At 44.4% G+C, this 18,112-nt stretch overlaps 1 protein-coding gene across 2 annotated transcripts in view; it reads right to left on the reverse strand.

Annotated features, from left to right (window-relative positions):
• Positions 1–18,112, reverse strand: part of ZNF251 (zinc finger protein 251) — a 35,482-nt gene that overhangs the window by 15,253 nt on the left and 2,117 nt on the right. For both annotated transcript variants that reach the window (XM_008972724.5, XM_008972725.6), the window contains exon 4: positions 17,726–17,839. In XM_008972724.5, coding sequence (XP_008970972.2) covers positions 17,726–17,839 — 114 coding nt within the window. The remainder of the gene's footprint in view (positions 1–17,725; positions 17,840–18,112) is intronic.

Here is an 18,112-nt window from a genome sequence, read left to right on the forward strand (position 1 = left end):
GGCAGCCTCCTCATCCCTTAGCCTGGGGACTTGGTGGTCCTCCAGGGACTATCCCACTCTGAGGGGACAATTACCCTTTTACTACTCTATTAATTGGGACAAGAAAAACTTTCAGTACTTTATAAGGGGGCCCAAGTCACAGTAGTTCCCGAGGAGCCTACAAAAGGGAAAGCTTCTAAAATAAAGGGAATCACGAACAAACCCTCGGGAGTTCACCTTCCTTTATTTTATTTATTTATTTATTTATTTATTTATTTATTTATTTATTTATTTTTGAGACAGAGTTTCGCTCTTGTTGCCCAGGCTGGAGTGCAATGGCATGATCTTGGCTCACGGCAACTTCCACCTCCCGGGTTCAAGTGATTCTCCTGCCTCAGCCTCCCAAGTAGCTGGGATTACAGGCAGGCGCCACCACGCCCAGCTAATTTTTGTATTTTTAGTAGAGTTGGGGTTTCTCCAAGTTGGTCAGGCTGGTCTTGAACTCCCAACCTCAGGTGATCCATCTGCCTTGGCCTCCCAAAGTGATGGGATTACAGGCGTGAGCCACCGTGCCCGGCCTACTTTATTATTGTTATTTTTTGAGATGGAGGTTTTTTTTGGTTCTTGTTGCCCAGTTTGAAGTGCAATGGCGTGGTCTCGGCTCACTGCAACCTCCGGCTCCCGAGTTCAAGCGATTCTCCTGACTCAGCCTCCCAAGTAGCTGGGATTACAGGCGCCCGCCACCATGCCTGCTAATTTTTTTGTATTTTTAGTAGAGATGGGGTTTCACCATGTTGGCCAGGCTGGTCTTGAATTCCTGACCTCGGATGATCCGCCTGCCTTAGCCTCCCAAAGTGCTGGGATTACAGGCGTGAGCCACGGCACCCGGCCTATTTTATTTTGTTTAAGACAGTCTTGCTCTGTTGCCCAGGCTGGAGTACAGTGGATGATCTCAGCTCATGGCAGTCTTGACCTTCCAGGCTCAAGCAATCCTCCCACCTCAGCCTCCTGAGTAGCTAGGATTACAGGTGCCCACCACCACACCCAGTTAATTTTTGTATTTTTAATAGAGATGGGGTTTTACCATGTTGGCCAGGCTGGTCTTGAACTCCTGGTCTCAAGTGATCTGCCCGCTTTGGCCTTTTAAAGTGCTGGGATTACAGGCATGAGCCACCTGGGAGCTACTCGGGAGGCTGAGGCAGGAGAATGGTGTGAACCCGGGAGGTGGAGCTTGCAGTCAGAGTGCAGATCTCGCCACTGCACTCCAGCCTGGGTGACAGAGCGAGATTCCGTCGCAAAAACAAACAAACAAACAAACAAAAAACAGCTACGAGGCCGGGCGCAGTGGCTCACGCCTGTAATCCCAGCACTTTGGTTGGGAGGCCAAGGCGGGTGGATCACGAGGTCAGGAGATCGAGACCATCCTGGCTAACACGGTGAAACCCCGTCTCTACTAAAAATAGAAAAAATTAGCTGGGCGTGGTGGCAGGCGCCTGTAGTCCCAGCTACTTGGGAGGCTGAGGCAGGAGAATGGCGTAAACCTGGGAGGCGGAGCTTGCAGTGAGCCGAGATCGAGATCGCACCACTGCACTCCAGCCTGGGCAACAGAGCGAGACTCTGTCTCAAAAAAAAAAAAAAAAAAAAAAAAAAAAAGGGTTATGCTATCACCCCACATAAAATACAGGGGCCGGTGCCTTCAGTAAAATTCTTGGGCACTGTCTGGTCAGGGTGCAGCAGATCCTATTAATCGTTAAACATAAACTGCTGACGCTGTTACCACCCACAGGTCTTTGACGGACACATTTATTTGGATTCTTCATGTTTTGGAGACAAGAGTTTCCGTATCTTACTCTAATACCCAGACCCTTTTCTGCCATAACCTATAAAGCAACCACCTCTCAGTGGGGAGGCTCCACAGCCCTCGCCTGGCCCAGCAGGCGGCCCAGCACAGCATGCCACCATGCCTCCAGGTCCCACTCTTGCATGGAAGCTCTGGCGACACCCACTCTGCCTCGTGGAGTCTCAGGAGGAAACATGGTCCACCTGGTTGCCCATGGGGTTCTGAACTCAACAAGCCCCAAAGAGCAGCTCAATATGCCCCGTAGAAAGGCAAACGCTATCCGCCTATTGAGCGCGATTAGAAACTGAGGGTCCCACACTGAGTGGAAGCAGCACCCCTGTGGACTCCAATCCCCACCATGCCACAGCTCAGGACACCTCCCACCCAGCACAGGCAGGTGCCTCCTTGCTACATGGAAATGGCACCTGCGGGACCAGGCTGACCTGACACACAGGGTCTTCCCCAACTCCAGGAGGGTGTGGCTTTACTCATCCCCCGCCCCTTGCTCATGGTGTTGGAGGACCAATCAGTCCAATTGGCAGCCTCGTGATGCAACATGCCTGCAAGTCCAAACTGCCTTCTGCCCATAGATTTAGACTCAGTCAGGCAAGTGGAAACAGCACAGTTCTCTCGTTCAAGGCAACCTCGTGGGGGCACCTGTTTGTGGAAACAGGATGGTTTTCTTGTTCAAGGCAACCCCGTGGGGTCACCTGTTTGAGAAGAAGTTGCCTCCTAGGGCTTCCTCACTTTAGTCTGCAAGGGATCACAATAAATGCAGGGTGACACTTGAAACAGCGCCAGAGATGCACAGAGCAGCCCTCCCAGGGGACTACAAGGCCTTCCTGACAGGGGTGGCCAACTGGGGACACACCATTCATCTACCTGGACAGCCCCCATCTCATGGGGGATGACATCACTCCAACTTCAACACCGAGAACACAGACCCTCCCTGCTGCAGACTCCCATCACGACTCCACCCCTCCAAACTAGGATCACAAATCACGACTCCACTCCCCGAAACCAGGATCACAAATCACAACTCCACTCCCCCAAACTAGGATCACAAATCACGACCCCACCCCCGCAAACTAGGATCACAAATCATGACCCCACCCCGCCAAACTAGGATCACAAATCACGACTCCACTCCCCGAAACCAGGACCACAAATCACAACTCCACTCCCCCAAACTAGGATCACAAATCACGACCCCATCCCCGCAAACTAGGATCACAAATCATGACCCCACCCCGCCAAACTAGGATCACAAATCACGACTCCGCCTCCCCAAACTAGGATCACAAATCATGACTCCACTCCCCCGCCTAAACTAGGATCAAAAGGGTTGCCTCTGCCCAACTATGGACTTGCAACTAGACTCCAACCTACAGGGCTTTCTACAAAATATAGAGCCCAGGGATGCTAGGAACCTTATTTTGCTGAAATAGCCTACGCTGGACATATGAACTACATAGCAACAAAAATGCCCAAAGTGCCGGAATTACAGGTGTGACCACGGTGCCCGGAAACCTCATGTATTTTGATGCTCCCTCATGTATTTGGCCTCCCAAAGTGTAATCCCAGCACTTTGGGAGGCCAAGGCAGGTAGATTGCTTGAGCCCAGGAGTTCAAAACCAGCCTGACCAATATGGTGAAACCTTGTCTCTACCAAAAATACAAAAATTATCTGGGCATGGTGGAGCGCACCTGTAGTCCCACTCAGGAGGCTGAGGCGGGAGGATCACTTGAACCTGGGAGGGTAAGGCTGCAGCGAGCCAAGATCGCACCACTGCACTCCAGCCTTGGTGACAGAGCAAGGCTCTGTTTCAAAAAAAAAAAAAAAAAAAGAATTTCATTATCTGGTCCCAGTGGGAACAAAGTTTAGCTCTGAATCTTCTCATGTCTTCAGGAAACCACAAAAATAACAACAGAAAAATACATGCCAGGTGCCGTGGCTCACGCCTGTAATCCCAGCACTTTGGGAGGCTGAGGCGGGCAGATCACCTGAGGTCCGGAGTTCGAGACCAGCCTGACCAACATGGAGAAACCCCGTCTCTACTAAAAATACAAAATTAGCCAGGTGTGGTGGTGCATGCCTGTAATCCCATCTACTCCGGAGGCTGAGGCAGGAGAATGGCTTGAACCCGGGAGGTGGAGGTTGCTGTGAGCCGAGATCGCGCCATTGCACCCTAGCCTAGGCAACAAGAGCGAAACTCCGTCTCAAAAATAATAACAACAGAAAAATACAAACAAGCAAAATGAAGTTTTGTTGTGTTTTAACTTCATTTTCAGGCTGGGTGCGGTGGCTCATGCCCGTAATCCCAACACTTTGGGAGGCTGAGGTGGGTGGATCACCTGAGGGTCAGGAGTTCGAGACCACCCTGGCCAACATGGTGAAACCCTGTCTCTACTAAAAATACAAAATTAGCAGGGTATGGTGGCAAGCACCTGTAATCCCAGCTACTTGGGAGGCTGAGGCAGGAGAATCACTTGAACCTGGGAGGCAGAAGTTGCATTGAGCCAAGATGGCACCACTGCACTCCAGCCTGGGCAACAGAATAAGACTAAATCTCAAAAAAATAAAAATAAAAATAGACCAGCATGGTGGCTCACGCCTGTAATCCCAGCACTTTGGGAGGCTGAGGCGGGCAGATTGCCTGAGCTCAGGAATTCGAGACCAGCCTGACCAACATGGTGAAACCCCATCTCTACTAAAAATACAAAATTAGTTGGGCTTGGTGGCAGGTGCCTGTAATCCCAGCTACTCGGGAGGCTGAAGCAGGAGAATCACTTGAACCTGGGAGGCGCAGGTTGTGATGAGCTGAGATGGCGCCATCGCACTCCAGCCTGGGCAAGAAGAGCGAAACTCCGTCTCAAAAAACAAGAAACAAAAAAAAAGAAACAAACCCCCCCCCCAAAAAATAAATAAATAAAACTGCATTTTCAAGGACAACAGGAGGCCCTGGAGGCTGAGTTCCTCGGAAGTGCTGCCGAAGGCAATGCCAGATGGGAACAGTCCCAGTAGCCGGAAGGAGCCACAGAAAAGCAGCATCGCAAACGCAGACGGGCCCGAGGTGGATCTCAAAAGTGTCCAAAAGGAGCTGGCCCAACCCAGGAAAGAACATCTGTGAGTGGGGCCAATACTGACGATGGCAGAGCCCTGGGACAGGCCAACACACAAGCCTCAGAAAGCTCGGTGCCCAGGGCACAGTGGTGACAGCTCGTGGATATGCCAGCAAAATCTAACTTGTGAAGGTACACGCTGGTGACCAGCTGCACAGATGTACACACACACTCATACGCACACTCACACACACTCACATGCATAAACATGTACATACACACGATGCAGATACACATACACCCATACATACAGAATCCACAGTCTCTACTCCAAAATTAACAAACACATAAAGAACCAAGAAAATAGAGCACGTTTTTGTGAGAAAAGGAAATCAACCATCTGACCCTGAAATGAGTCAGATGTTGGAACTAACAGACAAGGATTTAAAAACAGGAATTATAATTATCCTCAGTGAAGTAAAACAAAACAGGAAAATCTCAGGGAGTGAAAACTCTCAGCAGAGACACAGAAATAATAAAAAGGAATAAAACAGTCATTCTGGAACTGAAGAACACAATCTCTGAAATAAAGCATTACTTGACAGACTAACAGCTGAATGGGCACAATAAAGGAAAGAGTAAGTCAACTTGAATCGAGATGAACAGAAATTATCTGAAGAATACAGATAAAAATATTTTAAAAATAATAAACAGCCTTACAAATCTGTTAGATAATTCAAATGGTCACTTATAATTGGTATCTCAGGAGACCAGAAAGAGAATGGTACAGAAAGAAATGTGAAGAAATAATGGTCAAAAATTTCCCAAATTTGATGAAAGACAGAAATCTACAGGATCAAGATGCTATATGAACACCTAGCAGAGTAAAAACCAAGAGGCCAGTGCTGCAGTACATCAGAGTCCACCTGCTGGGAACCGAACCGACAGGCAGCTCACCTCGAAAGCAGGAGAGTGACCCACGACACACCACGAGCCAGTGATCCCGTGAATGGCTGACTCCTCATCGAAAGTCAAGGAGGCCAGAAAAGAGTAAAATAGCAGCTTTAAAGTGCTGAATGGGAAAAGGAAAAAAAAAAAGCAAAATAAAGGTACTTTCATACACGAGAAAACTAAGAACTGGGGCAGCAGACTCGCACCACGAGAAATGCAAAGGTCTTTGGGCTGAAGGGAAATGGTGCCAGCTAGAAACTCAGATCATCAGAAAGGGATGAAGAGCACTAGAGATGGAAAATCTGGGGAAACATGAGATTTTTTTGAAAATACTTTATTTTTAGAGCATTTCACAGCAATATTAAGCAGAAAACACAGTTCCTACATACCCCACCCCCCACACACCTCCCCCACTACTTACCTCCCGCAACAGTGATAACAGCGTCACAATGAATGAACCCACACTGACACATCATGACCATCTAAAATCTCAGTTCAGGGCTCACTCGTGGTGCCGCGTGACCTGTGGGTTTTGCATCCACCACTGCAGTACTGTACAGATAGTGTCACCGCCCTAAAAATCCTCTGGCTTCACCCTGCTTCTCTACTCCTCGGCAATGCTGATCTTTTTGCTGTCTCTATAGTGTTGCCTCATCCAGAATGTCACATAGTTGGAATCATACAGTATAGGTGTCCGTTGGTAAACAAAGGGGATTGGGTCCGAGACCCCCACGTATACCCAAATCCATGCATACTCAAGTTCCACAGCTGGCCTTTCAGAATCCACTTATATGAAGTCAGCCCTCTGGACATGGGTTTCACATGTGTTTGGTTGAAAAAAATCCACATATAAGTGGACCTGGGAAGTTCAAACCCGTGTTGTTCAAAGGCCAACTGTATAATCTTTTCAGACTAACTGCTTTCACTTGGTAATGTGCATTTAAGGTTCCTCTATGTCTTTTCACAGCTTCGTAGCTCATTTATTTTTATTTATTTTATTTTTGAGATGCAGTTTCACTGTTTCGCCCAGGCTGGAGTGCAGTGGCACCATCTCAGCTCACTGCAAACTCCACCTCTCGGGTTCAAGTGATTCTCCTGCCTCAGCCTCCTGAGTAGCTGGGATTACAGGCACCGACCACCATGCCTGGCTCATTTTTGTATTTTTAGTAGAGACGGAGTTTCATCATGTTGGCCAGGCTCGTCTCGAACTGCTGACCTCAAGTGATCCACCTGCCTTGGCCTCCCAAAGTGCTGGGATTACAGGCATGAAGCACCGTGCCCGGCCAATCATTTCCTTTTAGCCCTGAATATGATTCCATTCTCTGGATGGGCCACTGGTTTATTTACCCGCTTATCTACTGAGGAACGTCTCGGTTGCTTCCGACTTTTGGTAATTATGAAATTATGAATAAGGTTTAGTAATTATGAATAAGGCTGCCGTAAATATCTGTGTGCAGGATTTTGTGTGGACATAAATTTTCAATTCATTTGGGTAAATACAAAGGGACAAAATTGCTGGATCACATGGTAAAGGTATGTTTAGTTTTGTAAGACTGTCGAACTGTCTTCCAGAGTGACCACCGTTTTGCATCCCCACCTGCAATGAATCAGAGTTCCTGTTCCACATCTTGGCCAGCACTGGGGGTTATCAGTGGTGTGGATTTTGGCCATTCTAATAGGTGTGCAGTGGAATCTCACTGTTTTAATGTGCAATTCCTTAGAGATATATGACATTGATCTTCTCACAATGCCCACCTGTCATCTGGGTATCTCCTTCCATTCAGAGCCTATTCAGGCCTTTCACCCATTTTTTAAAATGGGCTGTTCATTTTCTTATTGAGTTTTTTGTGTATTTTGGATAATGGTCATTTATATGTGCCTTTTACAAATATCTTCTCCCAATCTATGGACTGTTTCTCATTCTCTTGATGTTGTCTTTTTTTTTTTTTTTTTTTTTGGAGATGGAGTCTCACTCTGTCACCCAGGCTGGAGTGCAGTGGCTCAGTCTCGGCTCACTGCAACCTCTGCCTCCCGGGTTCAAGCGATTCTCCTGCCTCAGCCTCTGGAGTAGATGGAATTACAGGTGCCACCACCACACCCAGCTGGTTTTTGTATTTTTAGTAGAGATGGGGTTTCACCATGTTGGCCAGGCTGGTCTCGAACTCCTGACCTCAGGTGATCTGCCCGCCTCGGCCTCCCAAAGTTGATGCCGTCTTTTACAGAGCAGAAGTTTTTCATTTTAATGAAGTCCAGCTTGTCAATTGTTTCTTCCATGGATTGTGCCTTTGGTGTTGTACCTAAAAACTCATTTGTCAAACCAAGGTCACCTCTTTTTTTCCTATATTATCATCTAGAAGTTTCATAGTTTTGTGGTTTACATTTAGATGTATGATCCATTTTGCCATGGAATGAAATGTGTCCTGCTCACCCCAAATTCACATGTTGAAGCCTCAATGTGATGACATTTGGAGATGGGGTCTTTGAGAGGTCATTCGAGTTAAGCGAGGTCATGAGGGTCGTCATGGCAGAATCAGTGCTCTTCTAAGAAGAGATACCAGAGAACTTGCACTTTCTCTCTCCACCATGTGAGGACACAGTGAGAAGGCAGTCATCTGTAACCTAGAAAGAGACCCTTCACCAGAAACTAACCATGCTAACACACTGATCTCGGACGTGTAGCCTCCAGAACTGTAAGAAAATAAGGCCGGGCGCAGTGGCTCATGTCTGTAATCCCAGCACTTTGGGAAGCTGAGGCGGGCAGATCACCTGAGGTCAGCAATTCGAGACCAGCATGGCCAACATGGCAAAACCCCATCTCTACTAAAAGTACAAAAACCAGCTGGGCGTGGTGGCAGGCGCCTGTAATCCCAGCTACTAGGGAGGCTGAGGCAGGAGAATCACTTGAACCCAGGAGGCGGAGGTTGCAGTGAGCAGAGATTGTGCCACAGCACCCCAGCCTGGGTGACCAGAACGAGACTCCATATGGAGGGGGACGGGGAGCGGGAGGGGAAGGGGAGCGGAGGAAAGTTAGTGTTTTAAGCACTCAGCTTGTGGTTTTAAGTCTGAGCAGAATAAGACACATTTTAAGTTAATTTTTTGTGACGGGTGTCTAGATTCTTTTTTTTTTTTTTTTTTTGGCACGTGGATGTTCAGTTATTCCAGCACCATTTCTTGAAAAGATCATCCTTTCTACATTGAGGTGTGTTTGTTCCCTTGTCAAAGATCAGTTGCATATGTTTATGCAGGTTTATATCTGGGCTCTCTGTTCTGTTCCACTGATATATTTTTTCTGTTTTTTGACCAATACCACACTGCCTTGATTACTGTGGCTTTATAGTAAAAGTACTGAAATTGGGTACTATGGGTCCTCCAACCTTGCTCTTCTCTTTCAATATTGAGTTGACTATTCTGGGTCTTTTACCTCTCCTTATAAACATTTCAATCAGTTTGCTAATATCCACAGAATAACCTGCTGAGTTTTTTTCGTTTTTTAGAGACAGGGTCTTGCTCTGTCAGCCAGGCTAGAATACAGTGGCATGATCATCACTTACTGAAACCTCAGACTCCTAGGCTCAAGCAGTCCTCCCACCTCAGCCTCCCAAATAGCTGGGAATATAGGCACATGCCACCAGGCCTAGCTAACAAAAAAAATTTTTTTGTAGATATGGGGTCTCACTATGTTGCCTAGGCTGGTCTTAAACTCCTGGGCTTAAGCGATCCTCCTGCCTTAGCCTCCCAAAGTGCTGGATTATAGGCATAAACCACCACACTTAGCCCCTGAGACTGTGATTGAGATTGGGTTGAATCTGTAAATCAAGCAGAGGACTGACATCGTGATACTGAGTTTTCCTCATGAACAGACTATCTCTTCATTTATTTAGCTCTTCTTTGATATATTTTTATCAGTCTTGTATTTTTCCTCATAGATTTTGTACATATTTTGTTAGACTTACACCTAAGTATTTTATCTTTGGTGGTGCTAATGTAAATAATGTGTTTTTAACTTCAAATTCCACTTCTTCGTTGCCAGTATAAAGGAAAATGTAATTTTCTGTAGATGCTCTCTATCAACTTGAGGAAGTTCCTCTCTATTCCTAGTTTGTTGAATTTGTAATCATGAATCGAGGTTGGATTTTGTCAAATGCTTTCTCCGCATCTACTGATATGACCACATGATCTTTCTTCAGCCTGTTGATGTGGTGCATCACATTACATTAATTTATTTCCTAATGTTGGACCAGCCTTGTAAACCTGGGACAAATCCCACTTGGTCATGGTATATAATTCTTTTTATACATTGTTGGATTTGATTTGCTAATATTTTGTTGGGATTTTTGCATTTATGTTCATAAGAGGTGTCTGTCTGTAGTTTCCTTTTCTTGTAATGTCTGTTTGGTTTTGGCATTTGGGTGGGTAACGCTGACCTCATATAATGAGTTAGGAAGTATTCCCTCTGTTTTTATTTTCTGGAAGAGATTATAGAGAACTGGTATAATTTCTTCCTTAAATGTTTGGTAGAAGTCGTAAGTGAACCCATCTGAGCCCAGTGGATTCTATTTTGGAAGGTTATTGTTGCATAGCCCTATTCAGATTGTCTATTTCTTCCCGTGTTCGGGAGATTGTGTACTTCAAGGAATTGGTTCATTTATCAAATCTGGGCACAGAATTGTTCATCTTTTTTTTTATTACCCTTTAAAAGTCTGTGGGACATCTCTGTAGTGATGTTCCCTCTTTCATTTGATATTAGTATTTTGTGTCCTCTCTCTTCTTTGCCTTAGTCTGGCTAAAGGTTTACTTATTGTTTTTTCAAACCATCTTCTGGTTTCGTTGATTTTCTCTGTTGATTTCCTGTTTTCCATTTCATTGACTTCTGCTTGAATTTTTATTTCTTTTCTTCTGCTTACTTTGTATTTAATTTGCTCTTCTTTTTCTAGTTTCCTAGAGTGAAAGCTTACATTATGATTTTAGATCTTTCCCATTTTATAATACATGCAGTCAATGCTATAAATTTCCCTCTAAGCACTGCATTCACAGCATTCCACAAATTTTGGTAAGTTTTATTTTCATTTTCACTTAATTCAAAATATTCTAAAATTTATCTTGAGATATCTTCTTTGACTCGTGTTATTTGGAAGTGTGTTATTTGCCAAGTACTTTAGGATTTTCTAGCTATCTTTCTGGTTTCATTTCTAGTTTCATGTCATTGTGGTCTGAGAATAGACATTCTATGTTTTCTATTCTTCAAGTATGTTAAAGTGTGTTTTGTGGCCCAGAATGTGGTCTATCTTAGTGAATGTTCCACATGAGCTTGGCAGGAATGTGCATTCTGCCATTGCTGGATGAAGCAGTCTACAGATGTAAATTATTCCCAGCTGACTGATGTGATGGTGCTGTTAAACTCAACTGCATCCTGCTGGATCTGTCCATTTACGATAGAGGGTGCTGGATCTCCAACTGCAGACAGTGAATTCATCTATTTCCCCTTGTAGTTCTATCAGTTTTTGCATCACATATTTTGTTGTTGTTGTTTTTTGAGACGGAGTCTCGCTCTGTTGCCCAGGCTGGAGTGCAATGGCGCGATCTCGGCTCACTGCAACCTCTGCCTCCTGGGTTCAAGCAATTCTCCTGCCTCAGCCTCCCGAGTAGCTGAGATTACAGGCATGAGCCACCACGCCCGGCTAATTTTGTATTTTTAGTAGAGATGGGGTTTCTCCATGTTGGTCAGGCTGGTCTTGAACTCCTGACCTCAGGTGATCCACCCGCCTCAGCCTCCCAAAGTGCTGGGATTACAGGCGTGAGCCACCGTGTCCAGCTTGTTTTGTTGGTTTTAGAGATAGTGTCTCACTCAGTTGCCCAGCCTGGAGTGCAGTGACGTGATCATAGCTCACCGCAGCTTCAACGTCCCGGGCTCAAGTGATCTGCCCTTCCTGGCCTTCCAGAGTGCTGGGATTACAGGCATGACTACCACACTTGACAACCTCACTTTTTTATTTTGAGATGGAGTCTCACTCTGTCGCCCAGGCTGCAGTGCAATGGTGCAATCTTGGCTCACTGCAACCTCCACCTCCCAGGTTCAAGCGATTCTCCTGCCTTAGTCTCTCGAGTAGGGGGGATTACAGGTGCACTCCACCATGCCTGACTAATTTTTGTGTTTTTAGTAGAGATGGGGTTTCATCATGTTGGCCAGGCTAGTCTTGAACTCCTGACCTCAAGTGATCTGCCCGCCTTGGCCTCCCAGTGCTGGGATTACAGGTGTTAGCCACCGTGCCTGGCCAACCTCACATATTTTGATGCTGTTGTTAGGCCCATACACCTCAAGATCTGTTATGTTTTGTGTCTAAAGTAGTAAGACATTTCCGCTTTCTTTGGATTACTATCTTTCTCCATCCCTTTTGTGTTTTTATGTTTAAAGTGGGCTTCTTTTCTTTTTTTTTGTTCACGGCAAGATCTTGTCATGAGACAGCAGGTTTCTTTTTTCTTTGCAATGGGGTCTTGCTCTGTTGCCCAGGCTGCAGAGCAGTGGTGCAATCACAGCTCACTACAACTTCAACCTCCTGGGCTCAAGCGATCCTACCACATCAGCCTCTTGAGTAGCTGACACTTATAGGTACACAACACCACACCAAGCTAATCTTTTTAACTTTTTGATAAGATGATTTCTCACTATGTTGTTTAGGCTGGTCTCAAACTCCCAGGCTCAAGGGATCCTCCCACCTCGGCCTCCCAAAGTGCTGGAATTATAGGAGCCATCACTCCTGGCCGAAGTAGGTTCCTTATAGAAAACACAGTTGGGGCCAGGCACTGTGGCCTGTAATACCAGTGATTTAAGAGGCCAAAGCAGGAGGACTGCTTGAGGCTCAAGAGTTTGAGACCAACCTGGGCAAAATAGTGAGACCTGATCTCTACAAAAATAAAAAAAGAGCTGGATGTGGTGACATGCACCTGTAGTCCCAGCTGCCCGGGATGCTGATGTGGGAGGATCGCTTGAGCCCAGGGGGTCAAGGCTGCCATGAGTCATGATCAAGCTACTGCACTCTAGTCTGAGCAACAGAGTGAGACCCCATCTCTAAAAATATAAATAAATAACTTTTTAAAAAGGGGATTATTGGCTGGGTACAGTGGCTCATTCCTGTAATCCCAGCACTTTGGGAGGCCAAGGTGGGTGGATGTCTTGAGACCAGGAGGTCGAGACCAGCCTGGACAATATGGTGAAACCCTGTCTGTAGAAAACACAAAAATCAGCCAGGTGTGGTAGTACATGCCTGTAGTCCCAGCTACTTGGGAGGCTGCGGTGGGAGGATCACTTGAGCCTGGGAGGTCAAAGCTTTCAATAGACTGGGACTGTGCCACTGCACTCCACCCTGGGGGACAGAGTGAGACTGTCTCAAAAAAATAAAAAAAAAATTTAAAAAGGTGATTACTGATGTTGCTGAATTAACATCTACCACATTTGTTACCATTTTCTACTTTTTGCCCTTGTTCTTCATTCCTATTTGTTTTCCATACTCTTCTACCTTTTGTGGGTTTACCTGAGCATTCTATTATATGTAATTCCATTTTATATCCTTTTTTAGCATATCAACTATACTTCTTTTTTAACTTTTTAAATTGGTTGGCAATCTGCATTTACAGCTAATACAAGTCCACTTTCAAATAACAATCTCTTGGAGGCCCTGTACCATCCACTAACAAGCCTGTCAAAAGCACTCTTCCTTTCGGTTATGGTGTTTTTGGTCTCTAGTATTTAAAAAATTCTTAAAATTTCTTTTTCTTTTCTTTCTTTTTTTTTTTTTTTAAGAAAGATGATCTCGCTATGCTGCCTAGGCTGGCCTTGAACTCCTGGGCTCAAGCAATCCTGCTACACTATGAGGAGTTGCAAATACAGGTATGTGCCACCACATCCAGCTTCTTAAAATTTTAATCTCTTTTGCTTACATTATCAATCTGTTTTTGCATACTGTCTACTTTTTCCATTAAAGCCCTCAGCATGTTAATCATAGTTTTAAAAAAATACCTGGTCTGATTACTCCAACACTCCTGCCACGACCGACTCTGGTTCTAATGCTTGTTCAGTCTCTTCAGACTGCATTTTCTGCCTTTTAAGTATGCTTTGTAATTTTCTGTTGATAGGTAGACATGATACACTGGGTAAAAGGAATTGCAGTAAATAGGGCTTTCATCCTGTTTTCAGGTGTTGGGGCGGGAAAGTGTTCTATGATACTATGAGCAGGGCTCAGTCTTGCTGAGCTTGTGTCCCTGGACTATGAACTTCCCAAGTGCTTTTCAGCTTCCCCCACCTGCCATTAGGTGGGACAGAATATCCAGAAGTAGCTAGTGTTAGGTATTTCCCTTCCCCCAGGTAGGTTAAGTTCTGATAAAAACACCAGCAGGTTAGGCCCTGGTAAAATTGTTTCTCCTGAGGGCAGGTCTTGGTAAGAACAGAATGGTATATTCCAAAGTGGTCCCTTTTCACTTCCTCCTGCCAGAAGCACAAGGAGATTTTTCTGATATTCACTGTCAGTACCTACTAGAGCTCCTGGAGGTAAAGCTCACAAAAGCATGGGGTCCTCCCATGACCGGGTCCCCCTGGAGTTTTTTTTCAGAGTTGTCCACACTGAGCCTCTAGCAATTTGCCAATTACATTTTAGGCTTACCCATCTGGCCACCGGTTCCCTGGGAGATTATTGCTCACAAGATGTGGTTGTGATTCTTTGTATCTGCCTGTTTATCTCTCCAGAGTTTTTTTTTTTTTCTTTTTTTTTTTTAGACAGAGTCTTGCTCTGTCACTCAGGCTGGAGTGCAGTAGTGCAATCTCGGCTCATTGCAACCTTTACCTCCTGAGTTTCAGCGATTCTCCTGCCTCAGCCTCCCGATTAGCTGGGATTACAGGAACCCACCACCACGCCCAGCTAATTTTGTGTTTTTAATAGAGACAGGGTTTCACCATGTTGGCCAGGCTGGTCTTGAACTCCTGGCCTCAACTGATCCACCTGCCTCGGCCTCCCAAAGTGCTGGGATTACAGGTGTGAGCCACCGCACCCGGCCATACCTCTCCAATTTTGAGAGCAGTGATTTGTCCTCTGACCTCACACCTCTCTGATGGAGCTAAGATTTGTTGATTTTTCAGTTTGTTCAGCTTTCTACTTGTTAGGACACAGTGATGACTTCTAAAGTCCTTACATGTCAGAAACAGCTAAAATACTACTTATTTGGCCTTTTTCCTTTTCATTTTTTATAAACTATATAACTGTTTAAAACAAATTATCACATTGTCTTTCTGAGTTTAAAATGTTATGTAGATGTATTACACATAACAACTATAACAAAAAGGATGGGAGGGATGGTTACAAGATTTCTGGATTTATGTGAAGTAGTACATAAATGAACTGTAAGTAAACTGTGGAAACTTATGTATACTGTAAACCTTAGGAAAATCACTGTAAAAAATAATGCAAAAAAATTATGTAAAAAGCAAATAATAAAATTTAAATGGAGTTATAAAAAGTATTCAAATAACCCAAATAAAGGCCGGAAAGAGGAATTTAAAAAACAGAAGAGGTAAGTGTTAAGTAAAAAATAAAATACTATGCACAAGTGCATTCCTGAACCATATAAACAATTTACATTAAACATTAACAGACTAAACACTACAATTAAAAGACAAAGATTGTTAGGATGAAGAAACAAGACCCAACTGTATGATATCTGCAAGAGATTCACTTTAAGTGTAAAGACACAGGTTGAAATTAAATGGATGAAAAAAGATATACTATGCTAACAGTAAGTATAAGAAGGATGGAATTGCTACATTAATATTAGATAAAATATATTTCAAAACAAAATGTATTACCAGAGACAAACAGGAATTCTCTTATCTCTCATAATGATAGTCGTAAGTGAAGTAAGTCTTATAATACAGCTTCAAGATACATGAAGCCAACACTACAAAAATTAAAGTGAAGAAAAGACAATTCCACAATCATACTTCTGTATTTTAACACCCCTCTCTCAGCAACTGTAAGAATAACTAGACAAAAAAAAAAAAAAAAAAAAAATCAGCAAGGATACAGAAGACCTGAACAATACCATCAACCACCTTGACTTAACTGATATTTATCTAACCCACAAATGGCAGAATACACATTCTTTTTCAGTGCACATGGTATTTGTACTGGGAGAGACCACATTTGGGGTCATAAAACAAGAAGCAACAAATATGAAAAGAATGAAATAATACAGAGTATGTTCTCTGACCACAATGGAATTAAATGACAATAACAATAAGATAACTAGGAAAACACCAACTATCTGGAAATTAATGCATGTCCAAATAATCATTGGGTCAAAGAAGAAGTCACAAGAAAAACTAGATAACATTTTGAACTAAATGTTAATGAAAATACAACATATTAAACTTTTGTGAGATGCACCTAAAGCTGCACTTTGAGAAAACGATATAATTTTACAATAATCTTAGCTCTTACATGTAGAAACCAAATGCTTTATTCAACCAATTTTGAATGTGCACAAATATGGGGTATATTTTTCATGAGCCTTTCTGAATAAACTAGAAGACAAGCTCCAGCCAACCAAGAGATGGGGAAATTTTTGGTAGAAGGACCAGAGGTAAACAATTATTAATAACATACTTAACTGCAGATATAAGACAGTAATAAAGCTGCGGATATGAGTTGTAAAGTGTTATATGTTCTGACAGTGTAGAAACAATATAACCAACAAAAATTGGGAAAGGAATGAGGAGGAAAAGGGAGAAAAGTAGAACAAGCTTGTTGACTGTCTCAGTAGCTGGCAGTCAAAGATAATACTTACAGCTGACATATCAAGTGGTAGATGTATATTCAATAGAACAAAGGTAAACATTAAAAAAAGCCACTGGTCAGGTGCAGTGGCTCATGCTTGTAATCTCAGCACTCTGGGAGGTCGACATGGATCACCTGATCTCAAGAATTTAAGACCAGTTTGGGCAACGTGGTGAAACCTTGTCTCAACAAAAATAAAAAAAAAACTAGCCAGGTATGGTGACATGTGCCTGTAGTCCTAGCTACTTGGAAAGCTGAGGTGGGAGGATTGCCTGAGCCTGGTACGTGGAGGTTGCAGTGAGCCGAGATCATACTACAGCACTCCAGCTTGGGTAATAAGAGTAAGACTCTTTCTCAAAAACATAAACAAAAAAAAAAAGACTACTGACTGGCCGGGCGCGGTGGCTCACACCTGTAATCCTAGCACTTTGGGAGGCTGAGGTGGGCAGATCACGAGGTCAAGAGATCAAGACCATCCTGGCCAACATGGTGAAACCCCGTCTCTACTAAAAATACAAAAATTAGCTGGGCGTGGTGGTGTGCGTCTGTAGACCCAGCTACTCAGGAAGCTGAGGCAGGAGAATTGCTCGAACCAGGGAGACGGAGGTTGCAGTGAGCCGAGATCGTGCCACTGCACTACAGCCTGGTGACAGAGTGAGACTCTGTCTCGAAAAAAAAAAACAAAAAACTACTACTGACTAAAATTGGCAAATGAAGGAGAGAATGGGGTGAAGAATAAAAAGGACATGGTAGGGTACCAATATCTATTGTCAAAAGGAAATAAGTGTATTATATAAAGAAGGGAATGAAGTTGTTATCAAGGTAAATCACCAAAACAAAAATATGATCAGAAGTAGTATATATATATTTTTAAAGCAAAGAAACAGACCAGCAAGATAAAACTTCTAAAGCATGTGCACATGCTCACATTTGTAGAGGGGGCTGTATCTGTGAGACTGCCCCTGGAGGAGGCCATTAACATGAACATCATGCCCCAGCTGTCCCTCGCTTGGAGCCTCTTAAGGCAGGATTGGGAGGCTGCTCCCAGGATTAGCATCCCATCCATTCTCACCTTTCTGGCAGCTTTTCAAGATATCTGGTTCCTCAGCTCCCAGAAGATTCAGGACCCAAAGTTCCTTCCCCTGCTCCAGCTGGGAGATCAACTCCGGCTTAGGGACAGGGAATCCTGTTGAGGATGAGGACACTGGTGAGCTGGCATGGCCCACTGGGCCTTCCAGACCAGGTGTGGAGAGATGGGCCCTGTGTGCACGTGTGTTGGTCAGGGGGCCCGTGGGCTGAGACTAAGTACTGAAGGAGAATCCACTCATCAGCTCTCCTGCCACTGGAGGGACACCAGTGGGACCACTGGCAAGAGGGAGTGAAGTCCCTAGAACTGGGGAGCAAAGCAGGCTTTTCCCATGGGAAATGTTCCTTCTGTAGAGATCAGACTGATACCTGG

The sequence above is a fragment of the Pan paniscus genome, chromosome 7 (assembly GCF_029289425.2).
Source record: "Pan paniscus chromosome 7, NHGRI_mPanPan1-v2.0_pri, whole genome shotgun sequence".
Taxonomy (NCBI): domain Eukaryota; kingdom Metazoa; phylum Chordata; class Mammalia; order Primates; family Hominidae; genus Pan; species Pan paniscus.